This window comes from Sphaerodactylus townsendi, linkage group LG02, assembly GCF_021028975.2.
Source record: "Sphaerodactylus townsendi isolate TG3544 linkage group LG02, MPM_Stown_v2.3, whole genome shotgun sequence".
NCBI classification, from domain to species: domain Eukaryota; kingdom Metazoa; phylum Chordata; class Lepidosauria; order Squamata; family Sphaerodactylidae; genus Sphaerodactylus; species Sphaerodactylus townsendi.
Window position 1 is genome coordinate 95,711,952 of NC_059426.1, and position 14,605 is coordinate 95,726,556.

The window sequence follows — 14,605 nt, forward strand, 5'->3', positions numbered from 1 at the left end:
AACAGAAGCTTCTTAGACTTACAGAATGACCAGCTTAAGTCTTGCTCAGTACATTTAAGACTAAGCAGTAGTTATTCAACTCTCCCAGGTCCAGAGAGGGTTGTTCAGGAGTGGATGCAATACTACCTACTTCATGACAGGACCCACCTTCTCCTTTCTCAGGGCGGCAAGTACTGTCACTCAGACCCAGTCTGCCAGCCCTCCCCTGACAGATTTAAGCAGCCAGGAGGGGCAAGGGTAGTAGATCTTAAACTTCCAAGAATTCTGCCAGTATCTTCAGACTGAACAAGCAAAAAGGTATCCCACACAAGTGGAAAATTTGGAACCCTAAGACACTGATGGCGAACCTATGGCACGGGTGCCAGAGGTGGCACTCGCACACAGAGTTTGTCATGTGGGGGGCGGAAAATCCCCCCCCCACACACACACACACTTCTAAGCTGGCCTGGGCCACTGAGTATGACGTGCGCGCACTGTGGTCAGCAGGGAGGACTCAGCTGGCAGGCCTGGTGCCTGTGCTCCAGGTGGTTGCTGCCCAAGGGGGGGGGGGCGCAGAGGAGGCAGAGTTTCTAGAGAGGCACAGAGCAGTGCGCGCAAGACTTGTTGGAGGCTAGAGCAGGCTGGCCCCTGCTCGAGCGGGTGGGGCGGAGGAAGAGGGAGCCAACCGTTTTTTTCTAAACTAAAACCTCAGCATTCAGGTTATATTGCTGGGTTGGACCTTTGCAATAAATAAATGGGGTTTGAGTTGCAATTTGGGCACTCGGTCTCAAAAAGGTTCGCCATCACTGCCCTAAGACCATCTGATCTTGTCACTGCTAGTGTAGATATAATGGATACAAGACCATCTGATCCTGTCACTGCTAATGTAGATATAATGGATACAAGCAGAGGCATATTTAGGGAGCCCGGGGCAAAATCTAGGGCAGGGGTAGGGAACCTGCGGCTCTCCAGATGTTCAGGAACTACAATTCCCATCAGCCTCTATCAGCATGGCCAATTGGCCATGCTGGTAGGGGCTGATGGGAATTGTAGTTACTGAACATCTGGAGAGCCGCAGGTCCCCTACCCCTGATCTAGGGGAAATGAAGAAGGGGAGGGGGAAACTCAGATTTTGCCCCGGGATCCATTTTCCCTCGATACGCCTCTGAGATTGAGACTAGGGTAGGACTGCCATGAAGGAGCTAGAAAAGATTCTTGAGTGTAAGGATGTGTCACTGGCAACCAAGCTCAAGCTAATGCATGCCATAGTATTTCATATGACTATGTAAGAGTCTGAAAGCTGAAAGCTTACAGGATAAAAAATGGATTCCTTTGAAAAGGCATGTTGAAAGAGAGTGTTATGGATACTGTGGACTGCCAAAAAAAACAAATAAGTGGATTCAAGATCAAATCAAGGCTGGACTGTCCCTAGAAAGTAAAATTACTAAACTGAGGATGTAGTACTTTGGTCACATTATGAGTAGACAAGAGTCACTGGAAAAGACAATAATGCTAGCAGAAGTTGAAGGCAGCAGGAAAAGATGACCCAACATAAGCTGGAATGACTATGTAAAAGAAGCCACAGTTCTCATTTTGAAAGGTTGTTAACGATAGGATGTTTTGGAGGACATTGATTCATAGGGTTGCCATGAGTCAGAGGCCATTTCCCCACTGAGAAATTAAAGCCAGATACAACCAGGTTTCAAAAGAAACAGCACCTTTTCATCATGGTTTCTCCCTGCCCACTGATGGCCCTTGTGGTCTCTTTCAATTCTATGATTCTGTGATACTAAGATGTATCTTTCTGCATACCTAAGAAAAGACCCCAAGTTTTCAGGAAAATTCAAAACCTTAGAAGCAAACATTGGGGAGTTAACCCTCCCCAAAATGATAGGGCTATTTTCTGGGACGTAGCCAGGTTTAAAGTTAGGGGGAGCAAGCACATAAAAAGGCACCATCTGAGCCCACAGTTTATTTACAATAGATAGCAACTGGATCAAGCAATTACATTGTGCACCCTCCTCCTTCATGGCTAAAATCTGCAATAGTGGATTGGGTGGGAGGAAAGTGATGGCTTGGTGTTTCGTTTGTTCAAAGCAGTGCTTGTTCTCCATAACCCTCAAGACTTCTGGGACTTTTCCCCAGGGATAAAAGGAAGGCTGCCTAATTTGCTAGGTTGCTGGAAAGCTGTAGGTGCCCCTTTATAGGAATCTTTTAGACATTGACTTCAATGGGCAAGAATCATAGTAGTAGTCCTGTTAAATTGTGGAATTAACCACACCCACACACCTGGTGCTAGAAGAAGTCATTCCTCCTTCCAAAAGGCCAATGCAAGTAAAATCCCTAGAATAAGAACTTGGGGGAGGGGGGAACTTGCCAACAAAAACTTTTAAAAATCCAAAGTAGAAGAAAAAAACAGAATGACTAACAAGATGCTAATTTATAAGCACAAACACATGGCAGGGGATTTTTGTTGCCACTTTGGGTCATGTGAGAACACACAAACTGAAACAACCTGTGCATGTCCTTCTGGTGGAGACAGAACACCAACTACACATTTACAAAACCTGTGGGCTGATCCTGAACACTGACTGCAAACAAGTAGGAGATTAAGAGCTCGTGTATCTAATCTGGAGGAACCAGGTTTGATTCCCAGCTCTGCCGCCTGAGCTGTGGAGATTTATCTGGGGAATTCAGATTAGCCTGTACACTCCCACACACACCAGCTGGGTGTCCTTGGGCTAGTCACAACTTCTCAGAACTCTCTCAGCCCCACCCACCTCACAGGGTGTTTTTTGTGAGGGGGGAAGGGCCAGGAGATTGTAAGCCCCTTTGAGTCTCCTGCAGGAGAGAAAGGGGGGATATAAATCCAAACTCTTCTTCTCTTCTTCCTGAGTCTGCTTTGCAAGATGGGAGCTTGCCTTGGGATAGTGGCTGAGGAGCAAAGGGAGGCACGGGAGGAGGACTGCTGCTGCCTTACCTGACAAAGGCAGGTCCAAGTAGCAGGTGCAGTAGACAGATCTTTGCTGCCGCCTCCACCGCCACAGTCTTGGGAGCTCTGTCGTGTGAAACCAAGTCACCTCCTTTCTTGGCTACAGCCAATGCTTTGGAACTGCCGCTGCCTTCTTCAACTGGGGACCCAGAGGTGAGTGCCAAGGATGGCCAGGCTGTGCTACTGTTGCTACTCCAGCCTGGAGCAGCCAGGGCTGCAGTCTTTCCTCCACCTAAATCAGGCCGCAGGATGTTGATGAGGTGCTTTCCTCTTTGCCTGCAGGCCTGAGCACCTGAGCAGAGGCAAGAATGAGGCCACACATTCTCTAGTGGGGAGATAGCACCCTGCATGTGCTCAGAGATTGGGCATGGCAGGGGGCTAGTGTAACCTCTGCTTGTGGGTTCTGTAGGGCAGAACTTGGAAGGAGTTTGCAACAACTAAATTTTAAACAAAATGGTTTACTTTCTTTAACATATGAGAATCATCAAACATTAACATTTAACACTCCAAGGTCCTGTTCAAGTTTCATTCCAAGTCCTTCTAATTACAGTCTGATAATGCCAATTCCATTCTTCCCGCCGCTGGTGGTTGGCTCATGAAGACTCCAGAGACTTGGTGAACTGGATTCAAGATGATGAAGGTCCCCAAAAGAACTCTCACCAATTACATACACAAAAAGCCCTGAAACAATAAATTCTAACATTTACAATATAGCAAAAATAAACAACTCCCTTCCCACTAGTTCCCAACAACATTGCAGTTACCTTAAACAAGGTGTTTAGCGCTTATAAAAACCAACCAAGGTCCCAGCTTGGTAGCCTTGCTTCCTCTAACTTCATGAGTTTTGCAGCCTTCTGCTACTTTCCACCCCTTTCTGGGTCATCCCATTCTGAACATAGGGGTTAAAATAGCAGTGCCTTTTCAGTCAGTGGGCAGAAAACAGTCTGGACTGCCCTCCCATTTAAAGGCCGTAATCTCCTCTGCTGTAGAAGTTCACTGGGTGGCCTTGGGCCTGTCACACCCTCAGCCCAACCTGCCTCACAGAATTCGTATGAGGATAGAATGGCGGAGAGGACAATGATGTATGCTGCTTTGGTTCTCCATTGGTGAGAAAGGAAAGGTACAAATGAAGTAAATAATTTATATAGCTGGATATGAGGGGGCAGATGAAATGTAGGATGTTTGGTGTGTAGATAGAAGAGGAGGAAACTATGGAAGTGGAGGACATGGGGGGTACCAGGAGGAGGGGAGGACTCTGAGGAGGTCCTTGTAGATTGTTGCAGATTCCCCAGCATGCAACTGAGTCAAGCCTAGTGGCTGGGATCACAACACAAAACTGGGTCAGATGTTTCCTAGGGAGAGGTTGCCATGGTGAGAGGAGAGGAAGCAGAAGACAGGGGGGCAGGAAAAAGTAGGTTGGCGGGTGGGTGGAAAGGAGAGAAGGAAGCAGAAAAAAGGGAAAAGATATAGGGGCTTTCAGGGAACAAAAAGAGCGAAGTGGGGGGAAGGCAAATGAGATGCTTCCCACAAGTGCTTATAGGTCCCCCACTTGTCAATATATGTCATTATATGTCATTGCAACATGGCAACATGTGTGGATACTTAAAACTAGAGTCTGGAGACAGAACAAACAGCTCCAAGTTTGCTGAAAAAAATCTGAACTCTTCAAAATACATTGTAGGGTTAATCTTACAATGTTTCCCTCCAATTGATACAAAAAGCACCTGTACTTTTAAGTAAGGAATGCTTTCTGCAGTGGCCATTATAAAACTTACTAGGCAATAACAACAGTATTATGAGCTTTCCAAACTCAGTTTTTGTTATTAAAAGAAGGGAAGAGTGCTTTTCAGAGCAGTTTCAGCCTTTGACATGGGACCTATTGGGACCAGGTCCACCACAACTGCTAGGCGACTTTCTATCACATGACTCACCCAGGTCCAGCTGCTTGCTACTATTTAACAGCAGCCACTCCACAAAAGCCAATGTGTTGTAGTGGTTAGAATTTCAGACTTTGACCTGGAAGACCCAGGTTCAAATGACTACTTTATTATGGCAGCTCACTGGGTACCTTTAAGCCAATTACACATCCTTAGCTTAACTGATACCACAGTTGAGGATAGAATGGAGATAAGAAGAATGATATAAGCCACTTTGGATGACCATTGGATAAATGCTGTTTTAACAATTTTCCCTTTTCTTTTTTTCACTTAACCAAGCACCTCCTTTTTCGTCTTTGTTTCTCTGTCCCCATTGCTTGCTGTTAAAATGTATATAGATGTATTCTGACCCAGCATAGGAACTGAAAAACCTTTTGTTGGTATATGTCTGAAGATGGCACATAAGAAATTGATGTTAATTTATAACAAACTGTTTTATTTTACTCTTATGGGAAATGGTCGAGTCGGACTGTCAGAGAGGTTTCAGGTTTAAATTTGGCAGATGAAAAGGCAACAGGAATGAGAGAAAATTGCTATAACTATATACAATAGACAGTTTGTCACAAAAATGTTACAGATGTTTGTAACTGTTTAGAGAAATCCCTTGGCTATCTACCAGAGGTCTATCAATGAAGTAAATAAATATAAATGAAGACAGGAAACAGAAAAAGGATTGTTGAGTGGGAAGGAGAAATGGAAGAGGAAAAAGTGAGGATATGGTAATGTGGGGAGGGGGATATAGAGGAAAGTGAGGTGTCCCCTGTTTGTATGTAATCTCATGTTTAAGGAAACAAAGTTGTTTAAAGCATATTGTAAAGTTTTTAAGAATGTGCACTCAGTCATGAGTTAATCAGAATCTGAACTCCTCTGATTTATCAATATAACAACTATTAAAATTTGACAATTAGAGCCAACAATACTTAGAATTCTTTGGAAGTGATAAGTAAAGCAGTAACACAAGGACCTGGGAGTGATTAGCCAGCACTGACAGAACTGACCTCAGAATTCAGCTGTGCCTTCTCATCATGTGATTAATATGTTTTATTTGAATATTCTGCCTAATAGCAACACTGCAGGGGAGTGGTGACACATCGCTTATCCACCCCTCAAGGTTGGGCAGTGTCTGCTGTCATTTCACTAATATGTGCTCACAAGTAATCAAACAAGCATAAATATGTTTCACAATGCTGACAAGATTGTTTTCCTTGGTAGGAATAAAAGCAGTTTACTTTCCTATAGAAAAATGGCAGAAGAAAGGTTTTTTGTTTTTTAAAAAACAACCATGGCCTTTTCCCCTTGAAATTGCAGCTTTGGTGGCAAAGAGTACTATATCTGAAAAGTCTAACACAATTGATAGGGTGGGAAAATTTACAACTAAAAATATGCTTCTTATTGAAACGTAGTATAGAGCTGAATATAATATTCGATAATGAATTTAATGAGATTCGATAATGAGATTCGATAGTGAATTTAACAAACTAAGTAAGGCTTTTAAAAAAGGAAATGAACCAAACAATAGGAATTAAAAATGGTGAGCATATCTAAAGGCTTCTCACTTTTTCCTTCTGAGCAAAAACTCTCTACGCAACCCTGCGAGCAATTTTAATTTTTTGTTTATTTATTTAAAATATTTGTGAATTTTGAATTATATTTTTATGATTGATTATGATGGGATTTGGCCAGGCAAAATCTCAGGATGCTACCAGCTTTTTGATTCAGCACAAGGCACTTTTTATTTTCTAAAAAGTGCATGCCAGATATTGTGGGATGAATATGGACAAAAAGCTCTGCAGGATTGGGCATGATTGGCCCTTCTCCCTTTTCTCCACTTAAAAAGTGTGTAGGAGCTACCACATAGTCAGTACATCTGAAGTCGCTATCTGGGTGATGGCTCTAAAATGGTCTCTAAAATGGTCTCTAAAAATCAGAGGACACACAAGAAATCTAAAGCCCCATCTGCACGGGCCCTTAAACATGGGTGTAGAATACTAAATAAACCCATTTGGAGGGGTATTTCACACAGCTCCAGCCTTCAAAATGAGTCTGCCCCATGTTATTTCCCTCAATCCAGTTTTTTTTTGAAAATCGCTAAACTACCAAGTCTTTTCAAAAATCCCAGGTTGCAGCTGCTCGTGAGTGGATGGCCAGGCAAGAGGAGTATTATTTGCCTCCCTTTTCCTTTTAATTATTTTTTACGGCTTGCATCTGTGTAGCTACACAGGTGCAGATGGTCGTATCGTGGGACATCAGCATGGCTGTGGGGGTTCATTTGTGCATGTTTGCATAGCTACACATGGGTGGGAAGTAATAAAAAAAATAGACCCGTATCCATGCAAATGCGCAACAACAACTGGAATTGTTTTTGTGGGCTCCAATAACTGCCTGCACAGGTACATGTGAATGCAAAAACAGGAAAAAAGGTTCCTTTATCCCGACTACAATCCGTTACACAGTTACTGTGCGGAACAGGCATGACTTAGTTTTCTTGCTACTGCAGACAGAAAGAGATTTACTAAATGCCTCTCCATGCTCTGACTCTGGTCTCACTTCATATGTTGGGACAATAGCAGTATTTGGCACTGAGAAGCCTCAGTAGAGGAAAATAGCAGCTTCAAGGGATGACTTTCAGGACAGGAGCAGCCATGGCACATGGTGCTGTATCCTCAGAATAGCAGACAGTAGTATTAGGCTTCAGATCTTTTATATAACTTCACACATTCATTTTACTTCTTATACTTGTTTCTAGATATCAGTCACTGATATTGTTATGAGTTAAATACTTACCTAGCCATCATTTCAAATTCTAGATTTACTGCTGGGATGTTACGTGTGTATGTCCGTATGGGGGGTCATTCTTTAAAACCGATCTTAGGAAATTAGGAAAGCAGCGGTTAAATGGATCATTTGTGGGATGCACTGTGAGCAGTGTGAAACAAGACAGGTGCAAGTTAAGAACCAGGATTAATTATTAGGAAAAAAAGGTGATCAAAAGCATTTATTTTTGTAGATGAGAAGTGAAATGTTCCTCTCTGATCAGTTACAGAAGCGCGCTAAGGTGAATTTTAATTATGACTAAATTGTGGTATTATTCTTTCATACCCTGAACATCTGTTCCCTTCAGGAATGATGATTTATGTGGGCTATCAGTAGAGACAGCTTGCTACAGCTTATGTCACGGTTTGTGGGAAGATGGGGTCGTTTTTCCAAAAATACCAGCTTTTATATGGATACCAGCCAGTGTGTTATTAAGGTAATAAGGGAAAGGGAGCACGACATGTTCGCTTTTAATTCTGAAGCCAAATATTGACTTTACCCTTTTTCTTTCAGACCATCTGTTGTTAATGAAGAATACAACTTGGACTCTGAACGGTCTAGTTCTTCCTAGAGATGTCAAGAGAAGAAAAGTCAAGCCTGTGCTTTTCAAACACATGAAGAAACTTGCTGTGAAGTCAAGTATCAGAATTTTGGTATTTAAGAACTGTATGGGTCAGGATGGTTATGAGATAACAACACCCTTGGACCATATAGAAAAGGTGAATTTGGATGTGGCAGAGCCCAAATGTGCTGGAAACAGTTTTGTCCTATCCTTTAAACTACAGTGATATAAGAGATTCAGCTATAAATGACATGTGTACACTCCACGGAATCACTGGACAGGCACCATAGTGTATTGCAGTGTTTTCAATTGGTTTTTAATAGGATTATTGTCTTCAATCTCTGTGGCCTGGAATTGCATGCTTTAAGTGAATGGCATTGTTTTACAATCTGAATGGTTTTGAATACTGCTTTGCAGACTGGTCTTAAAACCAATATGGGAAAAGCAAATTATACAGCACCAATTGGACACCAGGTGCACTAAGAAGAGGAATTTGCTAGAATTCTACCAAATTCTACTTTGTTAGAATTATAGAATCAAGCATGTGGGAAGGAAGTACATGGAATTCCTTCTGACATCCTTATGATTCTAGTTTCATACAGTATTCATCATAAATTCCAGTAGGTTCTCTGACAGGAGATAGCCCACTTCCATATTTTTTCCCAGAAATAGATTCAGGCATAGGCTCTGAATCTAGCTGATCCGGTGTGAGAGATTTCTCATGTCACTGTATGCATGAGGAATGCATAGCTTTCCTACAGCTTGGGTTGCAGTAATTTGAAAAAGAGGGATGATGGCCAGGAGCATATTTTTCCTGTTTGTTTTTAAATTGCTAAAGAACAAAAAAGAAGAAAACAGTAAGATTAAGATGTTGGAGGACAAAAGGGTGACAGAGAGATAGATTGTGGTAGTTGGAATAGTTAAGGGATAGATGCTTTCTTTGATGGGCCATCTGGGAAAGGCAGAGAGATACTAAGGAAACATAGCAGCTTGCCTTTCTTTTCTTTAGAGGGAGTTTCTTTTTTTCTTTCCCCTCCTTTTCCTAAACAATATGAACCATTAGAAGGGGTATGTTAGGATAGCTAAACTACAGAATAAGGAACTCTGCCAATGAGACCCAACTGGTTTCCATCTCCAGCCTGGTTTTTCTTACTTGGTTCGAGCCCTGACCCCCACAACCGAGCCTCCCCCCCCCACCCCCCACCCCGGCTTCCTTTCAGGGCAGCTTTTGCCCTCCCCAGACCCTGGGGATGGCAGGAGCCGATCTGCTGAAAGGCGAGGTTCAGTCCGAGCTCACCTCCCCCATCCCTGAGCATAGGGGTGTGGGCGCCCAGAGGGGATGTTGCCCCCGGGCACCATTTTCCCTCAATACTCTTCTGATTACAACACTTCTGAAAGAAAACAAATTGATAAACTTTTTGCACTTCATGCTTTATTTGATTAAAAAACATTTTTCTAATAAGACTTTTCCCCCCAGTTTTTAGATATGTGCACCATGAGACTGAACCTTACTTTGCCTGCTAAGAATGTGTACAATATGCATGGGGGAAAAATTGATGATCTCATGAATGGTAAGTGGAATTTATGCATTAGTTTGATTCTTTAAAAAAACAACAACCACAGCTTGATAAATGACCTTAATTGGCTGGTTAAGAACATACAAGCAAGTGCTGGATTAGACTGATAGTTCATCTAGACCAGGGGTCGGGAACCTTTTCCCCTCAAAGAGCCATTTGGCTCACCACCAAATTTGGCTCACCACCAAAGAGCCATTTGGCACACCCCCGCTCACCCCCCCACCCACTCGCTCGCCCCCCGTCCGCTCCCCCGCCGACTTGCTCGCTCGCTCGCCCTCCCTCCCCCCGCTCACCCCCCCGCCTGCAGGGCAGGTTAGGATGGGGTCGGCGGCCCCGCAACCAGCAAAGTCGGGGGGCGAAGAGGAGCCCGGCGGCTCGGCCTGCCCGGCCGCCGGGAGAGCGCCCGCCCCACAAGCAGCGGGGCGGGCAGGAGGCAAAGCCCGCGGCGCAGCCTGGCCGGCCGCGGGCGAGGGATGCGCCCGCCCTGCTGCCTGCAGGGCGGGCGAAGGTGGGGCCAGCGGCTCCGCTCATGGAGCCACAGAACAGCAGCGGAAGAGCCGCATGCGGCTCGCGAGCCGCGGGTTCCCGACCCCTGATCTAGACCAGTGGTTATCAACCTGTGGGTCGCGACCCCTTTGGGGGCTGAACGACCCTTTCACAGGGGTAACCTAAGACCATCAGAAAATGGTCTTTTTATATTTTATATATACCAATTTTATGGTTGGAGGTCACCACAACATGAGCAACTGGCATTAGGAAGGTTGAGAACCACTGATGTAGACCATATCATGTTGTGGCCTCAAAAAACTCACAACCTGGGCATGGATGCCAACACATCATCTTATCTTTCTCCCCAGTACACCTAACAGAGTGTTGCTGCCTCCAAAATTTTGAGATTCCATTTAGTCATAGTGGCTAATAGATCAACCATTGGGTATCCTCCATAAATTTGCCTTAACACATTTTAAAATAGACTAAACTAGTGAATGTGACTGCCTTCTGTAGCAGTGAATTTCATAGATTATTTTCTTTTTTCTGTCCTGAATCTACCCCCTATCATCTTCATTGGGTACTTTCTATCTATTTTCTCCATCTCATTCACAACTTTATAAACCTATATCATGTTTTGCCTCTACCTGTATTTTCTCTATACTGAAAATCCAAACTCTTCAACAGTTTTATTCTGCTTGGTAGCAGATGAGCTGTTTACATACCTTACTGCCTCTTCAGCTTCTCCAGATCAGTAAATGTTATCTCAAGGGTACAGTCTTGTTCCCTGGGAACCAGGAATTGTTTAAATCAATGAAATGGCTATAGCTTATTGCCCAGCAGGCAGTTAGTCTGTGCAGTGCAGTACAGTGGATAGCGTCCACCCCGCTACTGACTTTGTTCACCCTGTTGCTGAACATGCACTATTGCTGAACTCAGTTCCTTCTTATCCTTTTGAGATGCGTGGTTGCTGTGGTTATGCCACTTCTTTGCCAGGGCTGTCTTGCTCACAGAACTATTTTTTTTTTGCATTTTTACCCTAGATAAGCAGTGTCTACTTTAAATGGGGAGTTAGCTGTGGAGACAGCGCGAGAGAAACTGGGATTGATAACCCGTGATTACCAGGATTATCCTGGGTGAAAACTCTCAGATGAATAGGCAGTTGTACAATAAAATTGCATTTTATTAATAATAATTATTAAAAATAGGGAATATATATTTAGACAACAAGCATACACAGACAAAACATACAAGGCTGATTAAAAGGACAAAAGGGTGGAAGTTGAATAGGGTTTCAGGTATGGGTGATAGTTACCAGTCTGGAAGGAACATCCAGTAAGTAGTGCTTCAGATAAAAACAACTAGCATTTCCAGGAGCTAAGGAAAAAGCTAAAACACTAGTGAGGGCATGCACACAGATCTAGAACACTCACACTATGAATAGCCAAAGGGCCAATATTTATAACCCAGAATGGGTTCTGAGGCTGTATGAGTTAAGCTGGCAATAAAGCCAGAGACAAAAAAATTGATAGCTTTTCTGGGGTTCTAACAATAAGATAGGAGTGGCTGGATTAGTCTTCAACACCAAAGAAAATGCTTGGACTATTCTCCTGAATATCGATTGATTACCGTCATGGGTTCAGAAAGGATAATTAATGGTCTGCTTGGAGTCACCTTAGGGTGACACAATGGAGATTAACTGGTCCCATTGTTCACCCAGGCATACGTCAGGGCCATGGGAAAATTTCAGCTACCAACTACTTTCCTGCCCAAGCTTGACACACAAGAGGGATCCCAAAATTCTCTGAGAGGTGTCCATTTTGTGTGGAGCAGTGTCTTGTTCTCATGCCAGTCTTTGGTTCCCATGTCTTTATGGCAGCCCTTATTGGGGGGTGGTAGGGCTTTAGATACTTACAAGATGTGTAAATGCTTGAAAATTGAGAGGTTAATAGATCAAATCTTTGTACTTGTAAGAGGCAGTTGAAATTTATACCTCAGATATTTAAGATATCTGTTTCTGTTGAAGATTTAAGATACATTTCTACATGGTAAAGCTTGGTTTAGGGGGTCCAATTTTATGGACCCTCAAAGGGGTAGTCCCCATCTCCTATTAGCTCAAATTGGAAACAATGGAAGATTGGGCACCCCCTTTGGGGGTCCATGAAATTGGACCCCCTAAACCAAACTTCACCAAACATGGGTGGTATCATCAGTAGAGTCTCCTGGAGATATCCTGCAATTTTGGCACTACTAGCCTAAAAATGCACCTCCTACAGGCCAAAAACCTAAAAACACCTAAAATACAAAAAATAAAGACAGACCTGAATTATTCAGGATATCTAAATATATTTGGGTATACCAAATATGGTATTCAGCTCATTCAGGTATACAGATAATTTTATTCCCAAATAAAGCTGATTCCAAATTTTACTGGATAATTTCGGTATTGCTGAACCCTAGTTATGATGCAGAGGCAGGCAATGGCAAAGCACCTCTTCTTGTTTTTTGCCTTGAAAACCCCATTGAGGTCCCCATAAGTCAGCTGTGACTTGATGGCAGTAAGTAAGTAAGTAAGTAAGTAAGTAAGTAACCAGGAGAATGCTAACAGCAACATAATTTACCAATCCCTGGCCTCTCACAGAGTGATAGAATTGGACATATGAGGCATCTAGTTCAACCCCCTGCTCAATTCAGGATCAACCTAAAACATCCATTGCTCAAAGACCACCAGTGAGGAAAAGCTCTCCACCCCCCCAGACTGCCAATTCCATTGCTGAACAACATGTATTGCAAAAATTCTTTCCTAATATCTAGCCAGCACATTTCCACAAATAATTTAAAATAATTTGTGTGATTGTTCCTCTACTGCAAACAGGAACAGCTCCCTGACCTCCTCTAAGTGATAGCCATTCAAATGCTGACTTTGTGAGTTTAGGCAGAACATGAGAGTGAAAGCAGGAAGGGTGCTTGGCTCTTGTGGCACTTTCTTGCATGCCCAGGGTAATGCCAATTGCCACTCTGGGGCCAGATTGACCAAGGATTAAGGAATATGTTTTGCCGTCATCTGGGTATGGAGCAAAGGTCACTGAGGGTATGGGGAAGAAGTAGTTGTAAATTTTCTGCATTGTGTAAGGGGCTGGCCTAGATACTCAGGGGGTCCTTTCCAACTCTTATGTTTCTATGATTCTGTGAAACACTTAAAGAGAGCAACCATGCACACCTTATGCACACCTTATGCAGACTCTTCTTATGCAGACTGAACATTCCTAAGTCTATAAGTGGGACTTGATCTCCAGGCCCCTGATCATCCTTGTCTATTTTGCACATGCTTCATATTCTCCACATCTTTTTGAAGCAAGGCCTCCAGAATGGTATACAGTATGCCAGGTGTGGTGTACAGTAGGACTATGACATCTTGCGAATTGGATGTTATGCCTTTGTTCATACACCCTAGGACCGAATTAGGCTTTTTTGCTGTTGCATCACTATGCCTGCTCATATTTAGCTTACAAACCACCTATACTCCAAGTGCTTGTTCACACACACTGCCATCCAGAAGTGTATGGGCGTTTCTCATTTATGTTACCCAGATGAAGAATTCTGAACTTCATCTTTGTGGGTCTTCTGTGCAGTCCCACATTGGAAACTGCATATGTGCAGAGGTTTCTCAGAGAGAATAAAAAGCTTATTTTCCATTCTGCAGCTGTAGGTTTAAGAGATACTCACTCCCTCTCCCCTCATTTAGTCAGGAACTTTCCTGCCTAAATGTAGCATGTAAAAGAAGTAGGAGGAGTGCCATCCCCTCAGTTCTTTCGCCACCATGGAAGATAAATCTCTCTTCTGTAGTTCTGTTCTTCTGCATCTTCGGGCCTTTGACCATAGCCGAACCGAAAAAGGATGCCACCTTGTTTAAAAAGTATGCTACTTGTAGCACAAATATGGCTAGAACAGTTCCACACAAGGAGTGCCTCTTGTGTCTGGCAAAGCCCACTTTCTGTTGACGTGTAAGGCCTGCTTTTCTCTCACTCCTTGGGCAAGACAATTTAGGGCCTCCCTCCCCAAGGCAGCTTTGTACTAGAGGGCTCTCTGACCACTGGATGGGACTGATAAGTCATCCCATTCTACCCTCTCAATGCCAGCTGGCACTTCGACCTTCATGTTGTCTCTCCTCACCAGGGCTTTTTCTAAGCCTCCAATGAAAAAGCCAAAAAAAGAAGTGAAGGGAGAATCATAGAGACAAAAAGAGACTGGTGTT

The 14,605-nt window shown here is 43.5% G+C and overlaps 1 protein-coding gene across 1 annotated transcript in view; it reads left to right on the top strand.

Annotated features, from left to right (window-relative positions):
• The window catches only part of DCDC1 (doublecortin domain containing 1), a 362,770-nt gene that overhangs the window by 34,645 nt on the left and 313,520 nt on the right, over positions 1-14,605 (top strand). The window contains exons 6-7 of the mRNA XM_048484584.1: positions 8,236-8,441; positions 9,762-9,855. Of these exons, the coding sequence (XP_048340541.1) occupies positions 8,236-8,441; positions 9,762-9,855 (300 nt within the window). The remainder of the gene's footprint in view (positions 1-8,235; positions 8,442-9,761; positions 9,856-14,605) is intronic.